The following is a 27389-nucleotide window of genomic DNA, read 5'->3' on the forward strand; positions in this document are numbered from 1 at the left end:
TTATTAATATTGAAGTGGCAAAATAGGCCTAAAACACAACAGAAACGGCAAGCTTCATTACTTGAACATGAATCCATCAACACCAACAGTAATTATTGTGTTGCAGCATTTTTTAAAATGACAGTGCCTCTATTTAACTATGCATGACCTATCATGCTTATAGCAGGCTGGTTCTGTTTTATAGCAGTAGGTCAAAACAAAGCAAAATATACATGTTGGCAATATCACACCTTAAAAAAAGGGACCAATATCTTACAAGTGTTTCAATATTTAATGTGCAAAACAATGTAGATCACCAAAAAGAGAATACATTAGTCATTTTAAGCCCATGTGATATCACAGGTGTGTAATCAATTTCTTTGCTTCCCTTGAATTTGCACTTAATAGGGGACTGATATAAACTTGGAGTTTCACCAAAATATCAATGAAGGTACATGGTATGCACATACATCACAATCACACACACGAACACACTCACACGGACACACGGTTTTTCCTCTGTCCTTCTCATTGTTCTCTACCCTGCTCAGTGCACAGAGGGAGCACTCTCCTTGATTGCATTCCCCAGCCCATTGATTATTTTAATGGTGCTGCTCCATGTTACACAGTGGGCTTCTGCCTGCCTGCACCACATTAAGATCAAACACAGTCTCTAGGGAGGAAAATGGAGGCAGTACTTTCACCTTCTCCCCCTTCCGGAGTCCTTTGTGGCTGCCCCACATGATCAAAGTGGCAATGATTGAACAATGGCATAGCCAGTTTACATCAGGATCCCAATAATTACAATCCAATCACTATTATTGAAGTCCACAATCATCTTCTCTAAATTACAATGACGGTCAGGCAGTTTTTTTCATATTCATTGTAATTCAGAAGAAGTACACCAGACTGCACCTGCAAAAATGTTTGTGGACTAGATCATGTTGTTCTGACATTTATTAAAGTGCCATGTCGATCATAATACTTGGCAATGTGCTGTCTCACTTTGACTGCATTTAGGATGACATTTGCATCACCGTGTGTTACGTAGTCAGTCATTAAACTGTCGTCTTGCTCTTCGTGCCATCATTTTTCTGCCTGCAATTACTTTGTGAAAATTTTATAGGGATGTGGAAATGTACTGTGATGAGCCGTGACTATGGTGACTCAGACATTTTTCTTCTCCTCTGTGCAGAGGTGTGCTATATGGCAGTTGGTGAGTACAACATGTCCAGATGCAACAAACGTAGCGTGGTGAATATACATCAAAACATTAAGGTAAATGATGATCAAACCATATTTTTCAAGCATGCATTGTCAAGATACAAAAGGCTACATTCTAAATTTCATTGATATCAGCTTTCAGATATAATATTATAGCTGAAATTTTGAGTGAGTGACCCAGAATAGAACAAACAGACATTTTGCCACATAAAATAGTTTAACTTAAAACTCAGTGGTGGACTGATTCTTCTAAGGCTTAATGATCCTTTATCACTGTCTTTTTTTTTTTTTTAAACAAAATGTACATACACGATATTCACTCGCAGCCTCGTCCTCAAAAAGGTAAAACTTAAAATGATTTGTTACGGCAGTAACTGTAGCTGGTAAGTATGGTGCTATCTGTAAGTGCTTAAATCATCTAATAGTAGAATTTGTCTGTGTTTTAATGTTCACAATATAACTGATCAGACTTAACACTTCTATTTCTAGTCATTTGCATTCACTTTATATCAAGAAACCCTCCAGTATATTACCTGATATCAGAGGTTACATTTTTGTAAACTCTTGAGGAGAGGATTTTCTCAGTCCATTCCCACTTGTCTTCTCTCCTCCATCCTCCTCAGTCCTTTATTTCTTCTGCAGGCCTTAACCTTGCCTACTTGTTCATTGTTTTGTTTCCCTCATGCACATTACATCACTAAAACCATCCATTTAAAGCTCCAGTGTGAAGGATTTAGGGGGATATATAGGCAGAAATGGAATATTTTATAGTAAGTATGTTTTCTTCAGTGTATAATCATCTGAAAATAATAATTGTTGTGTTTTTGTTACCTTAAAATGAGCTGATTTTATCTATATAGGGAGTGGGGTCCTCAACTACAAGGATTGCCATGTTGCACCGCCATGTTTCTGCAGTAGCCCAGAGCGACAAACACTGGCTTTAGATAGGGCCATTCATATCAACCACCACAGTCTGCAGCACCTCCATGATGAGCTTTGGAAAAACACAGATTTTTTTCTTTATTCAGTGTTTTTACCAGTTTAATCAGCTGATCTATTTGTTATGGAGAGGAAGGGACCTCTGGGTATAATTCAGCACATGGTAAAAACCTCCTGAGTGTCTGGTTCTTAAGTTCTTAAATAAGAGAAAAAAGGTGAGCACACACAGGCTAGCGGCTCATCTCCGACATGCCAAACAGCGTCGGAGAAACACTGATTTGTAACGTGAAACTGCTTTATTCAGTGTTTTTACCAGTCCATTTATTTTGGAGAAGAGACCTCTGTGGATAAATCAGCTTCTGGTAAAAAAAAAAACCCTGAACATGAACACTGAAGGAACTCCTGAAGAAGTTTTAGCTGGTTGCAATCTGCAATCCTCACTGCTTGATGCCAATAAATCCCTCTAAATCTTACACACTGTTTCTTTAAGCGAGGGCGTAGGTTTCGTTTCAACACATGGGAGGGGGGGACATATCTAAAACGGGAGGTTTGGGGGTCCTCCACCAGTACATTTTGTACACTTCATGCATTCTGGTGAATTTTTATGCACCAATTTGTTCCTTTGCGGCATAATTTTATGGTGTAAATATCTTTAATTTTGTCAAAACAATGCATATTTTCAAAACATTAATGGTGAAGTGTCCCCTGCGCATCTCCCCATCATGAAATCTAGGCCCGTGCATTAAAGCATGAATCCTGCCAACAACCTTCTGTAACCATACCCACTGAGCATGTCATACATGACAAATATTGGATTATACATTACATCTCAATAGCAAAGACTATTTATATCTTTTTTATTCTTATAGCCACTCAATCAAACCAACAACAAACAGCAAATAGCCTGAACATACAAGTCTAGAATAACCAGTCAGCCTGCAGCATGTTTAAAAAAGCTAGCTTTGTTTTAGTTTTTCTCATTTGTATGCTAAATAGGAGCAAATATGAAAGTCATCCCTGTTGGGTATAATAAAAAGAGAACAGAAAACAAGTTAGATGTCATAGATTGTGATCATGTCTAGAAAGTCCCTACGACTAACATTGTGTCCTTATGATTAGACTCCGTTCCCCTCTTCATCCTTTTATCTCTCCCATCACAGCCCTGCAGAGCTGGGAGGCTCTATTCGCTTTGGGCCTTCTTTAGGTGGTGGTCTGGCTCCACCATGACCAGCTGGGAGTCCTCAGTCACCTCCAACAGAGTCTCCATCTCTGGGCTGTCTACACTCACCAGCTCCCCTTCCTCCACCTCCACGTGCACACCACCCAGCCCGTTCTCCTCTCCCCCTGGCTGGCCCTCGGCCTCTTTCACCTCCACCATCTCTGTGTTCTGCACCACCTCCTCCTGCCCTTCTCGGATCTTCTTGACATGGAAGGTGAAGGGGGGCACGCGGTACACAGTGGTCTTGGAGCGAGCGTAGACCGTGTGGTCAGGGGTGAGGGACTTCTTCATCTTGTCTTTGGAGCTCTTGAGCTTCGCCCTGCGCTCCATGTTGGGGGTCATGCGGGTCCCGAGCTTGCCCATCTTCTTCTCCAGGCTGTGCTTCGTTTTCTCCAGGTTGTCACGGGTTTTCTGTCTTGTCTTCTCAAGGTTCTCCTTTGTCTTTTTTTTGGTCTTCTCCATTTTCTCTTTGGAGAAGGCTTTCTTGATGTTGTCCACTTGCTGCTTGGTGGTGCGTTGGAGACGCTTGGTGCGAGACTCCTCAATAATTTCCTCAATCTCTACCTCCTCATCTGAATTGAGATTGTCTGGGCGTCCCTCTTGTCCCTCAGGTATCTGCTCGAGGCCCTCCACAGCTTGGCCTTCAACTACCGTCTCTCCTGTCTTGGGTTTGGATGGCTTTGGTGGCTTCACTTGGTCCTGAGGGAGCAACATAGAAAGGAAAACAAAATAGTAGTCAATTGAATCACATTTTCATTTTGACATGGTGTTACACTGATTGCATTGTGTGATTCATGTAAATTATGACAGTTCATTTCATGTGAAAATCATCAGCCTGAGAAAAATTAATGGCCTTTGGGGGGGAAATTAAATTGAACATGTGAGCATGATACTTCACAGATTCATGAGTCATCTACACACTCAGTGGACACACCATGTCACTGCTTGTAGCTGGTGCAGAGTGCCATCTAGTGGTGTCAATCATATGCCAAAACTCAAGTCACAACATAGATACACCCTGTTATTTTACACTTCAAGCCATATAAGTATAAGAACATAGGCTGATGTGGCCACATTTACCATATATATCACATTCCTGAAATAATAATACAAGTATGGGGCTTGAAAGAAAGGATCTACAACTCTTCGTCACAGTGAAACTAAAGCCAACAGGCTGTCACATCTAACCACAGGTGTGTTTCCTGCCACTTTGCTATCATTTCTCCAGAAATGCTTAAACTCACACACTACAATGTTGCGACCTAGAGGCCTCAATTTCAAATCTAAGAGTAAACAATGAAGGTGATCTTATGATTTTTTAAAAATGCTTGAAAAAAAATCTATAAATTACAGCTGTTCAATCTATAATTTATATTGCTGCTTTCAATTCCCAAGAAAGACTTGGTGGTGTAGTACAGTTTCAGTTTAGCCTCATAATGTACAGCACATCTGTGCAGCAGTTCTAAACTTAGTCAAAAATATCTTTATGTCTAAACCTAGAATTAGGGCCATACTGTTTGTTCTAAATACAGCAATACAGAAAGTTCCCTTAAGTTTACACTTGCACTTTCTTCCTAGTCTTTTGCTTTATTTGGAGGGGGGAAGTCTGCAATGTACACAGAGTTAATGGTGACAGCTGCCAATCAATCAGCACTGCAGCAACCATATATCCATGTAGTGTGTCAGGACACTGTCAGTGTGGTACCAGATAGCCACACAGGGAGAAGCAGTACTATGCAATGAATGTTAACCCCCTAAAAGCATGTCTGTGGCCCCAAGAGGGATTAGAGGTCCCACCCTGCTGCACCTCAATACCCCACCTTAGTGCCTCACCCTTGCCTCACCATTGCCATCTTCACTGACTTCGTAGATAGAAGATATACTCAATGTTGTTACACGGTAGGGAAAATACAGATACACATTTCAATAGAAACATTAAATTGAAGTTCTAAAGAACTAGAGTTACACCAGTAAGTAGTTTATGAAGGCAAGAACTGATACTGATCATTTGTACTGATAACCTTATAGTCGATCTTGATTGCTTTAGACTTGGACACCACTGAACATTTAATAAGGAGTCAAATTGTATTTTATCAGTGTAGAAATGCCTTTAAAACATTCAGACTTTCATGCAATGTAAAATCTTTAGCTAAAATCTTTAAGGGCAAGCAGCTCTTTTATGCAAATATCTGAAATATGACAAATAAAAAAGAAACAAAATTAAAGCATGCTTTGATTGATGTTTGTGCATTCACCATCTTTTAGGATTACCAGGCTTGTCTTTAAATAGGTGCAGATTATCTAACATATTAGCATGTTTAAGTAGAAGGTCAGCAATCAGAATTTAAGTCTAACTTTGGTTTGACGTGTTTGTGCTGGATTTTAGAAAAATAAAATATGTGTCCGACTTAGTTTTGTCCAATACTGACCCAGTGGAGAGATGACGTCAAGAAATGTGGTCACTGACACATGCAAACTGAATCTCCTGCAGAAGTAGATGAAACAGATACAGCCTACTGTACAACACGTCTAAGTGACAGCGGAGAGCAACACATGAGGAGATGGCATGCAAGAGTGTGACGGATATTAGTGTGGGTGTGAAGACTTATATTGAGACATGTCTTGGTTTGTTTCCGTCAGTATCAATGCTTTCCAAGTAGAATACAGGTTTAAAAACTGATACTAAAACAACTTGAGAAGGCAGGTTTTGTGGTGTTTTGTCATTAATTACGTGCAGTATTCATAGTAAAATTGGATTTCAATGCCAATGTCAAACTTGTGAAAGACAAACACCTGTCAGAACATGTGATCGCCACATCTCTCTGGGCAGTTCAAATATTGCCATACGATCCTATCATAAAATGGACATTGCCTCCTTATCTGGTGCTGTGTATGGTGTGGGCTCGGCCAGCACGCTCTGTATGGGTTTATTTTGGGCTGGCCTTTCCCTCTCTCTGGATTCCATCTGCCATTCTCTGGCTGCTGTCCACTGCAGCATTCAGTGCTACCAACAAGCCCCCACCACACAACGCCCTCCTCTCTCTCACGGCAACAGATAAACACAGCCCTCTGTCCCCATGGCAACCACCTGCTCATGTTGTCTCTGGTGGGTGGTGACGTTTAGCTGGATAAACAGCTGACATTTCTATAACAATATACCAACACGAGTGTGTTACAATCAAACTAAAATATATGGCACCTGCTTTGCAGACAGGCACACAGAACAAAGTGCTGCAATTACAACAATAATGAGAGATATTTTTTAACCCATGACCACATAATTCTGCCTCAATATTTTTCCACTGATCCTGTTAGAGTGATGTAATATGATAAACAAAACTGAACAGGACAAACATGCAAAGTCCTGAAATGTGACCAGGCTTTTCACTTGAACGTAATGAAGATTTAAAGATAAACCCACATACAGTTAATAGGTGTACTCACACTGACATAAGGCACATACAAGAACTGAATAGCTCTCTGTGAAGCTGTTCAGGTGACCTCATATGTCCCGAACAAAACTTGTTTGCTGCTGCCTGGGGAGTTTGGCTTGTGGGCTAAACCTGAGAGCCAGTGTGTTAAGCTTATATATAAGTGCATCTCTTGTGTTCCTGGAGTAAATACTGAAAGACAACCTCTGTGCATAAATACATACACACACACACACAAATGCATAACTATGCATTGAGTATTCATGTCACGTGTACGCCCACCCACAGAAATGAAGACACACATTTCTTTTTTTTCCCATGAAGCCAAACTGTGAGCACTTTTCATAAGAAGTTCTGACGCCTGAACAAGAAGCTTCTGCAGCCAATGGAAAAACAGCAGTGCATGGCATCCTGGGAACAGCTGAGGTCATACAGGACAGAGAAACTACAACATGGTCCAGGACCACGTAGCTCAGTACCTGACTAAAGCTATGTATCACTTAATCAAGATCCTCACTGCCCAACTTACTAATATTGTTTTTTCTGGAAACTGTTCAGATTTGATCCTTAAGTGATGGAAAACAAAGCACACTACATATGGTGAAATATTTTCATACAGTATTTACTTGAGGTTCTTTTAAAGCTGTAGTTAGCAACTTTTATGAAAATAGCTTGTCATATTTGCTGAAACTGTCACTATATCCACACAGTACATGAGGCAGATAATCATGTTCCTCTGCCTCCTTATAGTTCTTCTAATGACAATTTCACAAATCCACCATAAATGAACGAAAACAACCAATCAGAGCTGAGGAGTCTCTAAAGGCCCTGTCAGCCACCAAGTCAGCTATTGGTCAGAGTTGGGCTATTGGTGAGCGTCTGCCGCAATCATTGGTGTGGCGTGTCCCACACCCTTGGCCCTTGTTGGCGCTAGTCGTTTTTTGCTCTATCAATTCAGCATGTTGAATCAGTGTTGGCGACAGTGTAGCCCATCGGCACTCTGATTGGCAGTTCAGCTCAGCTAAAGTCAAGAGGGAGTGAGGTTGAGACGAACTTGTGACATAAAGTAAGATTATTCTTCTTAAGCCATTGAGCTTTTTAGTAGAAATGTTTCCTGTTGGTTTGTGTTATTGTTCATTGACGCACAGTAAATATGCTTTGTTCTTTCAGCCCTGGATTGTATTGGTAATGTGCTAACATCAAGATAGTCTTCCAGTTTCCCTTCATGAATGAAGAATACAGATGACCGCCATCTGTTTGTATGCAGGAGTATGCCCTCTCAAGCAGGTGCAGAACACTTCGGTCCTCAGTTTGGTGTGTTTATGTGCAACCTTTTGGTCCGAGACACAGCAACGTTGTGAGGCGTCGCAGCGGGCTCTTAATGCTGCTAGTTCTCTGATGCTGCTTTGGTGTGCCTGTGAATCAAGATTCTGTTACTGCATTGCCTTTTTCTCACCGTAATTGTTTTCAAAAACCTATTCTAGCACACTGTTCAACTGTAAAATGACAAAATTTGTGACCCAGCCTCCATGTTGAAAACAACTGGGCTGGCCAGAGCAGACATTCTCATTTTACAGCTAAACAGTACAATAAAATATGTTTCTGAAAACATTTGAGGTTAAAAATAGGCAATGCAGTAACAGAATCACGTTTCATATTTGATCAGGGCTGCCTAGTTTGACAGTTTGACTGCAGTTCATGAACAGTAATTGACATGATTGACAGCTGTATTGGAGACTCCTCAGTTCTGATTGGTTGTTCTCCTTAAGCCCCGGTAGATTCCAGCAAATGTCGTTAGAAGCACTACGAGGAGGCAGAGAGACATGTTTTTTTTCCCCTTCCACAGGCTATCTGTCTCATGAACTACTGTGTGAATATAGTGACAGTTTCATCAAATAAATCAAAAACATATTTTCATAAAAGTTACCAGCTTTAGCTTTAATGACTTTAAAGCTACAGTTATGGGTCCACATGATGTTGATCATATTTTAACATTATGCCATGTTTTGCCACTCATTTTTCCCTATGTTTCTCCATTAATATTTCTGGCCAACATACACACTGATACCGATATATCTGCAATAAGATAATCAGCAGGTTTATTAGTCTAGCTCTACAGAACTGTGCTTTAGTCACAATTTAAAAATGTTTCACTCTGTTATTAGACATCCAACACTTGTGGGAACCCATGTGAATAAATAGAGACATTGCAAGTTGGAACATTTTGTTGTTTACATTCTTAAAACTTGACTCAGCCCACCCTATCTGTGGAAATTGTGATAACATCATCAAACCCTGTTTGGGTTTTCTTGCCTGATTACAAAACAGGAGACTGGAAGCTTGAGGAAGAAGTAAGTCTATTAGTGTCCCTGTGTTACCTTCCCCTCTCCCTCCACCTAACAGCAACGGAAAAGTCGGCACTCTATGTGTATGTGTGTGTTTACTGACAGGTGGCAGGGGAGTGGTGACTGAGTGTATGTGTGCTCCCCTCAATGAGAAGGAGGTCTGTTGCTGATGTTTCTTTCCTCAAATAGTGGCATGAATCATACCTCATGGAAAAGTTGTGTAGAAAGAGTGGGAACTCTCTCTCTTTTTGAGTGTGTGTGTGTGTGTGTGTGTGTGTGTGTGTGTGTGTGTGTGTGATTTGCACAGACAAGCCAACAACTGTCTGTCTCTCAGAAGGTGGCATAACACAGGAGATGCAATTAAAAAGTCCCTGCACACCGAGGGGAAAGATTTTGGTAAACAGCTTAGACTACAAAAAGCAAGTGAGACAGAAATGTTGAAGCAGGCCAAGCAGATCTGTGACAGATCAGCAGTACCTCCTGCTTTGCTGAACTGGGTATCATTAAAGATTAGACCAGAATTTTCTCCACCTGTGTTGAAAGTGATGTAATCCAAAAAAAAAAAAAAAAAAAAAAAAAATCCTTGAATTTCAGCTGTTCATATAACAAAAGCAAAGCTTATTCATTGTCTAAACATTATCAGCAAAATGTTCTCTGTCTGACTCATACGGAGGCTAATTTAACCACCGACTGTTGCCATGGACAACAGAGCAAACAGCGCTCTCAATCAGCACTATACAGAGACCACAGCAGCTTTGACTAAAGCTGCTGGCGTCTACTTTCCTTCTTCCCCCTCTCTGTCCCTCTGTCTGCTGTAACAAGACCTTGAATAACCCACCTGGTCCGATATTCCTTCTTAGTTATTTAAATATATTGACCCCCACAACGATGTCAGTGATTAGCATTAGCATTCATAAAATAATTAAATGGCTGTGTCATAGGCGAAGGACTAACACAAACCGGATTGCCTGTTAAAAAAAGAAAGCAATCAAAAATCCATGCTATTAATTATGAGGTGCAACCCTGGACATTGTTAATAGGGGTGGCGAGATGGGGCCAATGAAAATCTTTGGGTGGCCCATCAAAACCAAAAGCCACAACTGTTTTTTAGGAATTCTATTATGCTGTATAAGTCTATAGGCTAGTTAAAACTATTTCAAAATGAGAGTTCAGGCATCATATAGCTACTTTGGCTTCTTATTTTACAATTAATACGAATAATTATCTGATGTGCATAGACTAATACCATTAGATTTAACATTTTGAGTTCCACAACAGACTGAATTTATGTGTTATGTATCTGTTCATGTGCTAGGTGATTCATTGTTCTTCATATGAGCTGGTTGTCCTTTTCCTTTAAAGACAAATGTAAAGCTTTAAATTGATGGAGTACATAGACAACAAAACATTTACTGGGAACAAGCCTCCTCAAGTTTAGGGGAGACCTGTGGGTATTTACCCCCCTCCCGACAAGCTATGCTGACATGGTTGATACCAATGGATGCCTTTGGTCAGTGGTTCCCAACTGGTCCAACCATGGGGTCCAGATTTCTTCTAAGTCATTAGCTCAAGGTCCACACAGTTTTATATATTCAGGGTCATACTTGCATTTGAACATATCGTCGAGCTAGTTTGCTGTGTCTGACAAGTAGCTGTCCGTGAGTCATCCAATCTACAGCAGGAGATGTCACTGGAAAATAAATGCTCTGTGCTGGAAATTCACTGTACTTTAAAATAAAATGTGTTTTTTGCAAACCTAAAACAGTCACTCACAGTCCATTCAGAGTGGACCCGTGCCCCACTTTTGGATCGTGACCCACCAGTTGGGAACCACTGCTTTAGGTTGTCTAGTTTCACAAGATACCACTACCTTTGCACTAGCTTAAAAATGAGTGTGCTACAGGCTATTTTAATATTGGCCAATTAAAATGTTACATATTAATCTAATGATGTATAGATTAAATAACATACATATTATACATATACAGATATTTTATCCCATTTGTTTGGAATAATTTAGAGTTGAGTGAACTTTGAGACACTGATATAGATAGGGCAATTCAAAAATTTGGTTAAAAATTATATTTTTTTAGGTGTGACTGATTTACATAATATACTCATATTTTTATTCCTATTTGTATGTTCACCAAGAATATTTTGGAATGCACTTTTCATAATTTGTCAAGCAGTTTTCCACTAAAATTCATATTTATAATATATATATTTTCATATATTATGCTTGTATTGTTATTCCTTTTCATACCTATGCCAAGGATCTTTGCTATTTTGTTATTATTTATTTTAATGTCATTAATGTCATTCCCATATCATCCCATATCACTTTTTTTTTTTTTTTTTAGTTTATACTCAGGAATCTCTTAAATGAGATCTCAATGTCAATGTGACATCTTGAGAGAATAAAATATATAACCTTCATAATATTTATCACATTAAATTATTGTTATTATTTAGCACAATAGTGAACCTATTACTATAATGCCAAGCATAGTCCAAGAAAATGAAAAATACAGAATATACCCTGATTGCATGATAAATTTCTTTTTTTTCTTTCTTTTGGTACAACATGATCCAATATCTAGGCAGATACGAAGAGCAGAAAGATTGGCTATGCACATTAATATTCATGATGCTACATGCAGACATTTAGCAGCTTGCTTGCTTTAAGATAAACACACACACAGATACACAGATACACACAGGCCATTCCTTTTGAGGCAGTGTGATGAAAGGTCTCCCCGATGAGTCACAGGAGCAGCTGTCTGATCCTGTCCAGTCCTTGCAGCTGTGCACTTAACTTTCACAATGAGTGATATCACTGACCCATGTGTCCCTCCAGGATGGGAGAAGGCCAAACAGGAGATTGACATGAAACAGAGGTGGAGATTCGCGTGTAAGAGCCCTGCATGCAGCCGGAATCGCGATGCTTTGATCCCTAAAGAGAGCTCGGGGGCTAAAATAAGAACACTAATGTACTCTGGTCATTAATATTGATGCCTCCCACACTCTCCTAAATAAGACTCAAACAATTCACAGAGGACTGGTCTAGCCGCCTGCTACCTCAGGCATTTTGGGGTGAGTCTTGTGACTGAGGACACAATGCAAATTCTGTTTCATGAAGCTCTCTTCTCCGTTTCAGAACAGCCTACTGTGATGGTGCCATGTTAAAGCATCCTGTGGGTAATGGAAATATTAACAAGCAAACCCACTCCGTCTTTAGACAAGAGAGGGGCTCTGTATACCACACAGCCAACACGGCGATGTCATGTTGCAGTGCACACCACAGGAAGGGAGTTCCTTGGTTTTTCTGTCACAGTGATTTGTGATTTCACACACAGGGGCCTAAAGGGGGAAGCCCTTTTCCACAGCTCAGCCTTCCCACATCCAGACCACTGGAATCCCAGGGTTAGTCCCATGCAAAGGTGGAAATGTACTTTTCCATTTACATCTCTGTGTGAACTGGCAGCGACAGACAGCGCTGGAATATGTTATATAACTATCCCTTTCTGTGTAACAGCACCTTCCACATTGACACTGGAGGGTTAGTCAGCCAAATTTAACAACTCTGTGCTCATTTTCCATTCACGTGTTTTGATGATTGGAGCTAGTTTAGACAAAAAATCAATTTGCTGCAGTGGGCATGAAGATTTTTAAGATTTTTTAAAATTGTATCAATTTTTACCTAAGTGAAAAACTGTATTTCAATTATCCATTATTTATATTTCCACATTACAGGATAATGTGACGTGTGGATCAAGTGAGGGCATGAATAAGCTGCCAACATGAATGCAGTACTGGGCCCCAGCTAAAGGAAACTATAAATACTGAATTACATTAGGCCAATATAATGATTAATGACCTATAACTCCTGGAAAATAATACCTGGGGGTACGAGAGAGAAGGCAACCAGCCAATCAAACACACTGCTTTGCTTTGTTCTGAATTAAGTTTTTGTTTGTTTGATAATGACGACTGAGGACATCATAGATGGAAAAACTGACAAGCTGTGGAGCTTTTATTATGTCTTAGTTGATCAGGTGTGCACCTTTTGTTAATCTAAAATGAGCCACATGGCTGTCTTGGTTTGTCTTGGGAAATAAATGTGAAAATTTGCATTTAACCTATAAACATAATTGTTTCCGTGCAAGCAACTGTAGTGTAAATTTTTGTTTATTAAATAGCGATGATGTGAAGATGATGAAGGACACTCCGCTGACACCGTCTTGCTTGTATATAGAAAGGTTTATTACAAGAAGTACAGCATCAAATCAAGCGCCTAGGATTGCCTGAGAGAGAGTTCGAAGCCAATGTGAACTGCTCTGAATAACGGTTCAATTTACCCTGCATATATAGGTTGGTTGTTTTGATGAACTTTGAAACAAAATGTGACAAGTGACAGAGAGACAATCTAGATGGAATCCAACCTTTCATCTTACTTATCTATCCTTGACCTAAGCCATAATAAAATCTTGACCTGGGCCCCCAACTGATCACATAAGACCCCGGTCATCACATAACATGTGGCACGTCAGACACTACACAACTGATGACATAATTTCAGTTGAATTTCTATTATTTTTAGATCATTTTTAATCATCCTAAACATCCATGTGCATGCAAAATCTAATCCCAAGGGTACCCAAAACCTGGCAGGCCCTCAGCAACAGCCTATAACTCACATGCCAGTGACAAGAACTGCGAGCCGCCACAGCAGCAGTGGGAAATATACCACCAGAGTAACCTGACTGTTGCACTTCAGGCTGAAGGTTTGAACATACCAGAGTTTGCTTTCACACGCAACCTCAACCTCAGTTACAGTAATAACAGTTACTTATATTAATAGTGAATGGATGCTACTTTAACAGCAATATTTTGTATTACAGGAATACTTCACCCACAACATAATCATTTGTGTATCAGTTACTCACCACCTGTTAGGTTAGATTTGTGACAAAAACCTTGTTATTCACACATGCCTCCACAGTGAATTAACAATCCAAAAATGGAGAAAATTCTTAATGATTTGGAGTAAAGGGGGGCTGTACTTAACAACAGCAAAAGTATATCAAAACATGTGTTTACAAATTTTCACACACCTCAACTTGTGCTTCAAATCGTTGCCATTGCCCAGGTGAGCTACTTTCTTCTTTTTTTTCTGGCATATGTCCTTAGACCCTCAGCTCCGTTGAGGCAAGCCAGGCCAGTGTTTCATCGTCCAGGTCAATTAGACCACAATCACCATTCAGTGGTCAGTGTTTGGGGCAACTACTTGTCCATGCATGACACTGTTTATGTAGAGGTGTTTTAAATGGGTAGGTCCTAGTGAAAATGCATGTGTTTGCAAAGTACTGAGCATGATAACTGAGATTTTGATCATATTGTACAAGAGTTGTATGAGAGTTCATAAACAAATGTTTTGATATTGTTTTGCATTTTCTTAAATGCAGCCCCTGTTTTTCTTCAGTCATTGTGGGGGCCAACCTGGTCTCACTCCCAACTCTTCAAAGACCCACGCTTCATCATTGGTCCCCCTCATCATAATTTATATACAAATAATCATTTTGTGGATGAAGTATTCCTTAAAGTTTTGAGATATTCATCAACATAACTGGAAGTTATTGTGTCCATTCAGGAACAATGTCCACAGCCTGGCAGGCAGGCAGGCAACCGTTGTACCTTTAGGTATTAACTGCCATAAACCAGTAGCATACAAAGTACAGTATGTGCTCAACAACTACTACATGGTCAAACACACGCACATTTATCTGGAAATAAGCCCACACAAACACATATATACAGTTCCATTAATCAATCAGTTGGTGTTGCTGATCACTAAATTCAGACCCACTCCATGAAACATGACACTACACCATTCCATTGCATTGCTGCCGGTGTATTTATAATCAACAGCAACATATCGGTTTCCTTTAATAAACCAACTCAGACAAGTTGGCCAACTCTTTATTTTGGCTGTGGCCTTGTAGGTGAAGGGTGTGCCTACAAATCTTGGAATAAACAGCATGGAGGGTATCAGCAGCTCACCGAGCTGTGATGTGGTATGAGGACACATTTCTGTATGTCAGCCAAGATGCTGGATGACAACTGTTCAAACTGAGTGGTGACCTGATTGGTCCACCAGTTAGTGAATCCAGCCTGCTGCTGTAGGATGGGGATGCTTGGTGGGACATGACGGCAGCTGTGGCCTGAGATCAGGTCAGTCTCCTCCTGTGGCCCCGGAGAGACAGCTCACAATCACATCTGGACTGTATTATACTGTAAGGTCCTGCACACACGCAGATGTATGCACACGTGAACACGCAAGCACATGCTCACAGGGATCAACTGACAACTAGTTTATGGGTGTTTTAAAGCCGAAAAAAAACCCAATGTGCAACAAAAATATAGACATATAGACATGTGTTGGAGTAGCAAGGATCCTGTTTCTGCTGCTGTACCAACTCTAGTGACACAGGGAAGGCTATAGTAACACTATCGGCATATCCATCTCCTATTAGACACACCCACCCACACGCACAGTGTTGTACACCCGATCTGATAAAGCAGGAGAGAGAGCATCTGTATGTGAGTAGTCTATATAGCCTAAAATTTCACCTTTCCTTAGTTCTTTGTGAATCCTAAGACTTAAAAAATTATTAATCTCTTTAGAAATTTTTACATTATGAATATGATCGTGTTAGTTTGAAAAGCCGTCTTTTACATAAGCAAAGAAAACAGAAAAACATGGTGAATAAGTGTTTCAGAACACTCATTTTCCACAAGTGACATCAAAGACCAAAAGGTTTTTAAAGCAAGAACAATGATTCTGATCTTTATGAAGTATAAAAGAATTACAAACCAGAAAAATGTGTGTACAGTATGTGTGTGTGTAGGTGTGTGTGCTCAGAGAGAGAGGATCAGTGTTACAATATCCAGATTTGGGTTAAACATGCCAAGAGAAACATAACTCTGGCTCCAAAATGTTAGTGACTGCTAAAACAAAGAAGCTAAAAGGAAGAGATAAGCAGAGGAAATACAAGCTTGACTTGAAATGAATGCTTGGACATTTTGGGAAATACACTTTGCTTCCTTAACAAGAGTTTGATGAGGGGATTCCTTAACAAGAGTTTGATGAGGGCTTACATTTGGACATGTTATTTCTTGTGTGTTGAATCTGTACAAAAACTTATTTGCGAAAACAATTTACTGTGCTCTGGGGGGTTACGCACCAAACTATTTCTTGACTGGGAGCAGTAACTTCCTGGAGTGTCCTCTGGAGGAAGTGACTGCGTCCAACCAAGAATTCCAGTAACAAGTCGTTTACTTGTTGGTTTTTGTGTGGCTTAAACAGGACATAATGAACATGCATTCGGTTGTGTGTGTGCGTGTGCATCTGCCTGCCTATCTGTCAGCAACTAATTAATCCACATACAACTGGACCCATCAGCCTAATAATTTTTGTTCACATTTATAATAATAATAATAATAATAATAATAATACATTTAATTTGTATAGCGCTTTTCAATGACCCAAAGACGCTTACATAGTAACACAAAAGGGGTAGTGACAGACGGGGGAACAAGCAGAAGACAACATAGTGAACAAAAGAAATGATGGGATGTGACACAGGAGGTATAGGAACAGTCAGTGGGGTGGAGGTGGTTAGGGGTAGGGGATGTCGAAAGGCTTGGGAGAAGAGGTAGGTTTTCAGGCGGGATTTGAATATGGGAAGTGAGGGAGAGTGGCGAACAGGTTGGGGGAGGGAGTTCCAAAGTCGGGGTGCTGTTCTGGAGAAGGCTTTGTCACCAAAGGTTTTCAGTCTGGATGATGGTGCAGTCAGGGTGAGAGTGTAGGAAGATCGGAGGGCTCGGGAGGGGCGGTGGGGGATGGGAAGGTCAGACAGGTAGGGGGGGGCCAGGTGGTGAAGAGCTTTGAAAGTGAGGAGGAGGATTTTAAAGTTGATGCGTTGTGTGATGGGGAGCCAGTGGAGGGAGTGGAGAACGGGAGTGATGTGTTCACGGGACCGGGTGTGGGTAAGGAGGCGGGCAGCAGAGTTTTGAACCATTTGGAGTCTATGGAGGGAATGGGAGGTGATGCCAGTGAGGAGGGAGTTGCAATAGTCGAGGCGGGAGGAGATGAAGGCGTGGATGAGGGATTCAGCAGCAGGGGGAGAGAGGCAGTGTCTGATTTTGGCGATGCGGCGGAGGTGGAAGTAGGAGGTCTTGACGATGGAGCTGACATGGTGATCAAAGGAGAGGGTGGGGTCCAGGATAACGCCAAGATTGCGTGCCAGGGGGGAGGGGGTGATGGTCGAGGTGTCGATAGTGAGTGAGATGGGTCCAGTTTTGTTGAGAGTGGATTTGGTGCCTATGAGGAGGAGCTCTGTTTTGTCACTGTTGAGTTTGAGGAAGTTGTGAGTCAGCCATGTTTGTATTGTAGAGATGCAGGTTTCGATGTGGGTGAGGGGAGGATTTTGGGTGGGTTTGGTGGTGATGTAGATCTGGGTGTCGTCAGCGTAACAGTGGAAGTCCAGGTTGAGTTTGCGGATGATGTGACCAAGGGGGAAGAGGTAGCAGATGAAGAGGAGGGGGCCAAGGACTGAGCCCTGAGGGACCCCCTGCGTAACTGGGGAGAGGGTGGATGCATGGCCAGAGAGGGAGACGAACTGTTGCCTGTCGGTGAGGTAGGAGGTGAGCCAGTCGAGTGCAGTGCCCTCAACACCCTGTTGGCGCAGCCTTTGTAGGAGGATGGAATGGTTCACTGTGTCAAAGGCTGCGCTGAGGTCATGTAGTAACAGGATGTTGAGGGCACCGGAGTCTGCAGAGGTGAGGAGATCATTGATGACTTTGACAAGGGCTGTTTCAGTACTGTGAAGTGGGCGGAAACCAGACTGAAGGGGTTTGTAGAGGTTGTTTGACTGGAGGTGGGTGTGGAGTTGAGCGGCGACAATGCGTTCCAGAGTTTTGGAGAAGAACGGCAAGTTGGAGATGGGGCGGTAATTGGAGAGGTTGGCTGGGTCAAGGGTGGGCTTTTTGAGGATGGGGGTGATGGAGGCAAGTTTGTAGACAGAGGGAACATGACCAAGGGATAGAGACTGGTTGACTGTATGCTCAAGGACCTCTCATGTTTGCATTCACATTTTTTAAAAAACCTATTTCATTGATTGTGTTATAAGGTCACTGAATGTTGACTCCTAACTCCTCTTAACCAGTCACATAGCAAAAGACAGGCGATTCCTGGCAGTTATACGCTAAAAACAAGGTGTTGCAGGTCTCATTTTGGCCTTTGTCATGGCTCAAAAACTGTCATCCATCGAAAAGTTTGGTCTCATTTTGAACCAGAGCATTTGCAAATTAATTCCATACCTGATATATTATGATCCACTACAGTAAGGCATGATACGAGGTGAATAAATCCAAGTTTTTATCATTCCACTACTGCAATGCATACACGCTGGACATGCTGCCTGCACTGCACTCCCCGTTCTCCACACACATGCCCCCAGACACCTGGTGGAGATCTGCACTCTACTGAGTGCACTTTTCTAGTCAGAAGTTTATTGAGGTTAATTTAGAGATGCTGGTTAGCAATTTTTTTTGCCTTTGGACAGAGCTTGGCTAGCTGTTTCCCCCTGTTTACAGTCTTTGAGCTAAGCTAAGCTAACAGGTTTGATGGATGTAGCCTTATATTTAGCAGACATAAGAGTGGTGTCAATCATCTCTCTGCAAGAAAGCAAATGAAAGTGCTGAACTATTCCTTGAACACAATTTAGAGGACTCTCTTAGGTGCTAGGAAGGTGTCTTCAGAATTTAACTCACACTTGACTATACTGTATCTCATCTTCTCTCTGACCTTACACATTAAGTTATAATTCAATTATTTTTCTTTACAATTATGTATATCTGAATTTTATATGATGTAGTCTTGCAACCCACAACCCCAATAATTATTTGACAAGCCTTTACACACAGAGGCTCTCACACCACTCAGCACTGGAGCTCCCAGCTGGCTCCAAATGGTAGCTGACATGCAATAGTGAAATGTGGAGCCTGCCAGATATCTTTCCACCAGCGTGGGGAAGAGGAGGACAGCAGGAGAAAAGGACAGAGAAGAGGGACCGTAAGAGAACAACATAGTGTAGCAAATACTGAATGAGCTGTGCCCTTGGTTCAAGATTAGACGTCCGAGGTGGAGTAGAAGGGGCTAAGATGATAGTGGGAGAGAAACTGAGAAGGAGAGAGGAGGACAAGTGGGCATGTTGGCAGGGGAGGCAGAGAGATGCCAGTGGAATGAATCACAAAACTAACTTAGTGCTGCTGGTCGAGTTCTTTTTGGTCGGGTTTGTCGGGTTGCTAAGTGCTTCACAACTATCCTCTCTGTGCGCAGGCTGAGATCTGATTTATGCCTGAAAACAAATATTCAGAAAGCTGAAGTGGCCAAAAAATCCTTGGCTGGATCAGTATGTCTGGAGCAAGTGGAATAGAGTTATTACAAAGTCTGGGCAGGGTTAAAAGCTATTAAAGAAAAGTGGGCTGGGGCTGGTGGCGAGGCTTGTTGGCTGCGATCTGAGCTCTGGAAGGTCTGTGAGGTTGGCCTGGAATAAGTCGACTGTAACTGAGAAGTCTTACATCTCCATGATGGAGTTGACCACATGGCTATTGCTGTCTTTGAGCTCTGGCCAAACACACCCTGATTCCAGACACACATCAATGCTGTCTCACACTCTGATGGACACACACTATCAAGTTGCATAAACTGGATTAATACACGTAATTAACAAGATAATGTGCATTATGAAATACGGGTGTGGCCCCCAGTTCTGGTGGGCAAAAAGTACACATTTTCCCTTATTAAACTTAATAAACTAAGGGCTCACACTAGTAATTTTATCACATGGAAACTATGTTGTTTAGTTACTGGTTACAAAGTATGTAAATTCTAAAAATGAGAATATTTAAAGGGGAACTCCACCAATTTTACACATGAATTACAACTGCATGTGAAAATAAAATTGATTCAGCACTGGGACTCAAAAATATCTGGGGGTGTGGAATTAAGTTACAATACCTCCGTAACTCGCCTCTCGTCTCTGCTTGATGCTAGCAGCTTGAGGCTACATTAACCGGTACTTACATAACACACTGGAATCTCCATCTAAACTGTCGATGGTTGTGTTGCATTGTCAGTATCTCTGGTTCTGCTGCATTTACTTTCATCACTTTTGTTTAAACTGTCTTTTGTGAGCATGAAAATGTTACAGGACTGTATTGCTAAATTAATGTACTCTTTTAAATGTCATGAAATAAAAAAAAAAAACAGTTCTATTTGTTAAAATACAAAAGCAGCAGTGTGTAGGATTTAGACGGTTGCGGGTTCTAACGCACTAGTCAACTGGGGCCTTTCTGTGTGGAGTTTGCATTTTCTCACCGCGTCAGCATTTTCTTCAGCTTCTCTGGTTTCCTCTCACAATCCAAATACCTGCAGGTTAGATTAATTGGTGACTTTAAAGTGCCCGTAAGTGTGAATGTGAGTGTGAAAGGTTGTCTCCCTATGTGTCAGCCATATAATCGTCTAACGATCTGTCCAGGGTGTACCCTGCCTTTCACCCAGTAGACGGATGAATAATTGTAAGTCTTGGCAGATAGAAATACACCTAAATCTGGCTTGATAGATAGTGATTGGCTGTTCTGACTTGTTGGTCAAAGTCTGATGCATTTCATACCAGTCAGTTTTTCAGTTGGGTTCAATCACAGCAGATTCATTTGGTGACTCCGCTGATGGCAGAGCACTCATTGGTTTCAAGGGAATAAAAAATAAGCTAAAGCAAAGCAGGTAAATAAAAAGTTCCCTCCGTCCCAAGGAATGTGGTTTGTCTTTGCATGAAAAAAATCAGCATGCAGCCTGCTCCATCTGCCTGAGTGCTCTGTTGACAACTGTCATATTTGTGGAGTGTGCTGGGACTACTGTCACATCAAAAGACACCCTCTTCTATACAAGTCTCCTGGGACATGTGAAGAGCTGAGCTGGGATGGAGCCAAAGGCCAAGACAATTGCTGGACATATGTGCCTGGTGTCCTGTGAGGATGAGCAGGAGGCTTAGCTTTTGAGGCAGAACATCACCAGAATGGCAGCTGTCTGATTTCTCCAACCATCAAGCAGCTGAGAGGCTGGAAAAATATGACTATAACTAAAACTATTTCAATTGAGTACTGCAGGAATGAGTCAGAAAACCCAGAAATTAATTAGCATCTCAGCATTACAGGTTCCCTCATTTGGAAGCCAATGAGCTTTATGAATGGGTTTTTGGTTAGATGTCTGAAATAATCTGTGTCTATGGTTAACACAAGCTTACGAGATTTTCACGTTTTGTTCTGTGAAATAAATATGCCAGTACATACCCAGTCTTGTGACTGTAGCGTAGTTTGTTTATAGCCTAACAATAGCTTTTTACTTCTGGCAATTGCATTTATGATTCAAAAATCATGAAAGTGGCATTCTTCTGTGAAGATTATCTTGCTGTATGAAATGTATACATAGCATTAACTTTGCCACATAGCTTATTTTCTGCAGAAATGCAAAATCGAATGGCAGAATACCACTGGCTTTTTGTTGAGGGAACCAACAACTCTTAACTTCTGTGTTGGCCTTAAAATAAAATACTCCTTTTCCACCAAAATTAGTGCATGTAAGCAGCTTTTTTAAACACAGGAATACCTATTACAAATAGACTTCTCCTTTTCCATAGCAAGTAGCAGAAGAGCATGCCTTTCTGTTTTTTTACTGGTGTGTCATGTTCAATGTCACAAACAGGCCAGAAAATCGGTTAGCAAACAATAGAAGGCAGCATGGAGGCCAGAGAAAATGTTATGGTGGTTTCTTATTTTTTAAATCTTATACTTATTCAGTCTTTGTCAAATGCCATGCAGAGTAACAGTGTTTGAGCGCTGCTTGGACAGAGACAGATGGTATTTTGTAGTGGTGTGTTATTGTATCTCACCAATAAAGGGCCTAAAATTAGCTCGTTCATCTACTGCCAATGGGAGCCAGAACTGATAAATACCTGTGACGACTGCAGAGTCATTTGACCCGGATGTGAATGCTGATTGTAACCTTTTCCATTATATACAAAAGCCAGATGTTAGTTGGTGTTGGTGGGGTTTTTCATGCAATGGGAAGAGATCTTAAATCATCCCTGCACCACTCTAAAAATGATGATCTTTTTTAGTCATTAAAATGAAAATCATGAATCATGTGTAACAGAGGCTAACACCTTTTAGCTGTTCGGAAAGACAAGCTTCCTCACTGCTGGAGTTGCTTTCGAAACAAAAAGACCTCTGGAGGGACATTTACACTCATTATATCACAACCATCATGAGGCTTCAATGAGAAAGCCACAATATTATCTCTGAACTGTTTTCATCAAGTTTCTATTATTTTTGTTAACAGTTTGGGGCTAGGTTTATTTCCTGATTATTACTATATTTCCAGCTATTCCTATTAGAAGACACTACAACTGGAAATTGGATTTGTGGGGCTGAACTAACTATAGTGAAATGCCTGGCAATATGAGACTAATGGAAAATAAGGAAATAAACGTGTGACTCATTTAGAAATGGAAAGACAATTAGTCTATAAAAAACAGCAATGTTAAATGCAGTACAGTCAGCGCAGAGAAACGTAGGGAGGGTGTGATAGCAGGGCCCAACCATTGGATCACTGGCCCATTTGCAGATCACAGAGCTGTGATGACAGGCTGGTTATGCCTTGTGCATCAGGAAGACCCTCAGCTGCTGCGAGGTCACTTACAAATTAGGGGTTTTTGTTATTTTAAAACTCCAGACAGACGCTACAGAATGAGAAAGGAAATGTGCCACACCTGTCCCTAACATTAATTTCATATTCTAAAGTCTAAAAACCTATGGTTCTAATTTATTTTTTTATTTGCTGACCTCAGTAACAGCACTATTCTAGCATTAATACCATATATAAATTGACTGAAATGTGTTTAATATATGGTGGAATATAACTAGTACATTTACTCAAGTACTCAGGTACTTTACTTGGGTGTTTCCATTTTACTCTACTTTATACTTGTGCTTCACAACATTTTGAGGCAAATATTGTTCTTTTCACTCTTTTTATTTGACAGTTTTAGTTATTTTGCAGATTATTGAAGCAAAATATAATTAACTAATTAATTAGAATCAATTATTACAAATTAAGCCCAGCAGTAAAGTTGTAGTATAGCTCCAACTTTACCAGGTGCAACATTAGTGATGCTTACAAATTGATGCCATCAAAAATCAATAATCCAGAAATATCTATATCTATTATGCTGAAATGGGCCGTTCTGCATAATGTGTACTTTCATTTTTGGTAAGTTTTAAGTTTTAGTTCGGCATTTTGGCTGTCACCATTTTGTTTGTTTAGAGCCAGAAGTGACCATATGTGCGAGAGGGTGGAGCGATATGTAGAGCTAAATCATAGACTGTGGTGACACCTTGCAGAGAGCCTGTCACTCAGGTGGCCCCGCCCTTACATATGCATATCTTAAAGCATTAATAAAATGTAGACAGGTGAGTAAAATAATAATTCAAACNATATATATATATATATATATATATATATATATATATATATATATATATATATATATATATATATATGTCTATTTCTGCTGTAAAGTTGGACATTTTAACATGGGGGGTCTAGGTAGAGCCAGCCTCAAGTGGCCATACAAGAAATTGCATTTTTTGCACTTCTGCACTGACTTCATTTTTCAGCCTCTGAGGTTTCCGCTTGGTAGGAGAACTATGGTGGCCTGCACAAAAATGCCAATAGATTCCCCTAAAGCCTGCACACTGGACCTTCATGTATTTTTTGTTGCTTATACTTCTGTAATTTAAAGGACTTTTGATTGTAACAGTGTATGCTACTTTAACATCAGTAAAAGATCTTAATATGTCTTCCGCCATTGCTGATATGTCATGTACATTTGGTAAACATGTCTTGATCGCCACACCCTGCTGTTGCTAGGGCATCCTGTGTGCCGTCATCATTGCAGGTTTAATTATAAAGCATCACTGTTGAAGTCTTTCCAGGCTAAAAATCCTGAAGTATGTGGCTATTCTCAGAGCGCAGAGCCAGAGTGACAGGAGAGAAAAATATGGAACCTGGTATCGGTTGAACAAAGCAGAACATAAGCTCCTGTACAGCAAAGGTAATGCTGTGAAAATGTTTCACTTGTCTTTCTCAAATTCCAGCTTCACTTGATATTGACACTGGGAGTGAAAGGTGATATTGGTAAGGAATGGCCACACATGCACACACACACACACACACGCAAATTGGCATTGCTATACTTGTGAGGACACTTCACTAGCTTACTTTACTGCCGTGGAGGTTTTCTGTAACTGTAACCCTAATCCTAACCTCTACGGGCCTAACCCTAACCCTGATCTCATCCTTAACTTCAGTCTAAACTTGTCCCACTCTAACACATTAACACACAAACAGACAGTGGAAAGTGGTGAAACCTGACTGAGAGCCAGAGTTTATTTGCAATGCTGCCAATATCTGACAAGCCTATCTGTCGGTTAATTAAACTGGACACGGTGCAGCCGTCCTCTGGTAATAAATAGACTGTGGGAGCCCGGAACAGCTACTGCAACATGGAAGCTAAAGCTCCTACAACTGCTTTGAAACATGACGGTGCCCAAGTTTAGACAGTGATAAGAGCATTACGGCTGAGATAACACCAACAGGAAATGACTCAGAATGATGTGTGCCTGCTGAAACACAGGAGCAGAATAAAAACAGTAAAATATTAGCTTTTTAAGATAGTGCAAGCTCTTAAAACAAGATACCCATCTGCAAACTGTCCCTTTTATGTACAGTGTCCACTGACAAATGCACAGAGACGTGCAGTTGAAAGGGCTTGCAATAGACCACGCGGTGTCAAAAACAGCAGGAGGCACCTGCTTTGCGGGGTAATTTATTAAGGTCTAGTGTCTATGATTGGATTTCTGCTACATGCCAATAGTGTAACCTGCTCCCATAGTGGACATCCCAGGAGGGGGAGGTGAAAAGGTTTGCCTGCCAAAACGGATCCTGAAGTAAGCTCTACTCACGAGAGGCTTGCAACTCTGAGATTCACTGTTACTAATGTTTTCTGAAGAAAATCTTCTCCCCTTTTTAGATGACAAATTGCAGAGGTGATGATGTGCAGCGATTACCTCTGACATTTCCTGAGCTGCCATTTGATTTGTGACAAATTCCAAATCAAAGGGCATGAGACCTTTTTACAACCCAGATAAACTAAAGCAGGAGTGCTGCTGTGCATGCTGCAAGCTGTGAGTTTACCAGTCAGTCATGACAGCACATTCTGCTGATAGGAAAAAAAGCATACAGTCTCAAATGCACAACCACAGTTAGACACTCTTAATACATGAATTCATGGTGCGTCCTTTATCGATTTTACTTTTCAACCCATTTCCTTTCTCTGAGGAGGAGCTACCATATTAACTTAAATAACTTCACCCCTGCCCTGATACTCACAGTTGTGTTCCCGCGTTTTATAGTGCACGTTTGTACACCATGGATGCATGAATGTCAGTGTGTTGCAAAAAGATCTTAATAATAAAAACCAACATCTTCATCTTTCATGACAGCAGCCTGCCAACTATCTGCCCTCTGAGCTCTCAGAGGTGGGGCGTTGGTTCTGTCTCAAATAGCCCTTCATGCCAGTGTTTATAGGCCTTTTTATTTACACCTGGCGAGGCTTTATATAGTTTCACTGGGTAATCATGAGGTCCTGTGGAGTGGGAGAGGACACTGTCTGCCTTCATTTTTTCCAAAGAAGCTACTAGTGTTACCTGTATAGGTGAGAGGAGGAATGAACCTTTCAATCAGCATGAACACAAAGCATACAACAGCTTCTAAATGGCGCACCACAGTGTTTGATTCTTCGTAAACATTACAGCCTTGTTTAAGCTTGAGGAAACAGTGATTCAGACATTTATGTCATGGAAACCACAGAGCCGAGGCTTTGGCCAGCATCCTCCAACCTGAGTACCTACAGAACATTTCCATTAACAAGGGGTCACCTCAAGCCACAGTGTGACTCTCACTCTCTCCGGTGAGATGATGTCAAAAGGTTGCTCTGATGGTCTGATAGATTTTCAGGTGCATTTCACACTCCCCTCCCAACTTTCCTTTGCAGCGAGGGGAATGCAGCACGCCCCTTTAACATGAACTGAGTGTAACTTTAACAGCTGCATGTGAAGCATTACCACATTATCAAACAAGGATGATTTGCTATTACTCAGTGCAGCCTGTGATGAACATGATAAAATAACAACCTCTCTCACACAAACACGCACACACATACATACTGCAGCCTTCAATATTCACCTGGTAGATGAGGACTTTGAAGTTGCGTCTCTTGAGCAGCTCGCTTTCATTGCTCTCCAGCCTCTTGATCTGGCCCGCCTGCTTCTCCAGGTTGCTGCGCACCGTCTTGACGTTGACACTGACCTTGCGTACCTTGTCCAGCATTTTGTTGACAGTGTTGGCTGTGCCGACATGGTTCTTGGACAACTTAGCCAGCTCCCCGTGGATGGTTGACACTGATTTCTCCATGGCCTCCTGCCGGGCCTCCAGCCCATTCTGGGTCTGCTGGATCTGGTCAACCACCCCAATGATCTTGTCTAGCAGAGACAGAACCATGACCCCGTTCATCTGCGCTTCACTCTTGCCTCCGGGGCCAGTGGCCAGCACCAGGTCCACCTCCTCAGAGGGATCATCATCATCCACAGCAGGCTCTGTGGCAGCACCTACCAGAGCTACCTCGTCATCATCATAAGGCACTTCTGCTAGGCCTGTGCGCTCCTTCTTGACACCTGTATCCGCCATGGCTGTCAGCTCCAAATACAAACCGCCTGCACTGTCACTACAGATAAAAATACACCAGTGAAAAACAACCTGCAGGAGCCACACTGCACAAGCTCAGTCCCTGATCCTTTCTTTTTGCCTTCACACGACTTTCTCAACCACTTGCTTGCCTCTGTCTAGTCTACTTTACACCCAAACTTTCTCGTCTCCCTCAGTCTCACGCTCTCAGCCTTCCCTGTCTCTCTGCCTCTGCTCTGGGATGCCAGCCAGCCAAGGGGAGTAGGGCCTCTCACAGCTGAGGCATGTGTGCCCTGACTCAAATGCCTCTGCTCCCTGTGAAACCA

The 27389-nt window shown here is 41.4% G+C and overlaps 1 protein-coding gene across 1 annotated transcript; it reads right to left on the bottom strand.

The window, feature by feature from the left end:
* Positions 1-27376, bottom strand: cavin1a (caveolae associated protein 1a). The gene is made up of 2 exons (XM_050070074.1): positions 26566-27376; positions 1-4060 (listed from the first exon to the last, which is right to left on the bottom strand). Exons 1-2 carry the CDS (start codon positions 27064-27066, stop codon positions 3323-3325), a joined length of 1239 nt encoding a protein of 412 aa, XP_049926031.1. The 5' UTR covers positions 27067-27376; the 3' UTR covers positions 1-3322.
* Between the last annotated feature and the right edge of the window lie 13 nt (positions 27377-27389).

This window comes from Epinephelus moara, chromosome 18 (genome assembly GCF_006386435.1).
Source record: "Epinephelus moara isolate mb chromosome 18, YSFRI_EMoa_1.0, whole genome shotgun sequence".
In the NCBI taxonomy this organism is placed as follows: domain Eukaryota; kingdom Metazoa; phylum Chordata; class Actinopteri; order Perciformes; family Serranidae; genus Epinephelus; species Epinephelus moara.

What these genes read in the sequence shown, in the direction of transcription:
- cavin1a (XM_050070074.1), bottom strand. Translation starts at nt 27,066, where the DNA reads ATGGCGGATACAGGTGTCAAGAAGGAGCGCACAGGCCTAGCAGAAGTG. An exon ending in TCAAAGTCCTCATCTACCAG is followed by an intron (nt 4,061 to 26,565) that starts GTGAATATTGAA and finishes TTGCTCCCTCAG; the next exon opens with GACCAAGTGAAGCCACCAAA.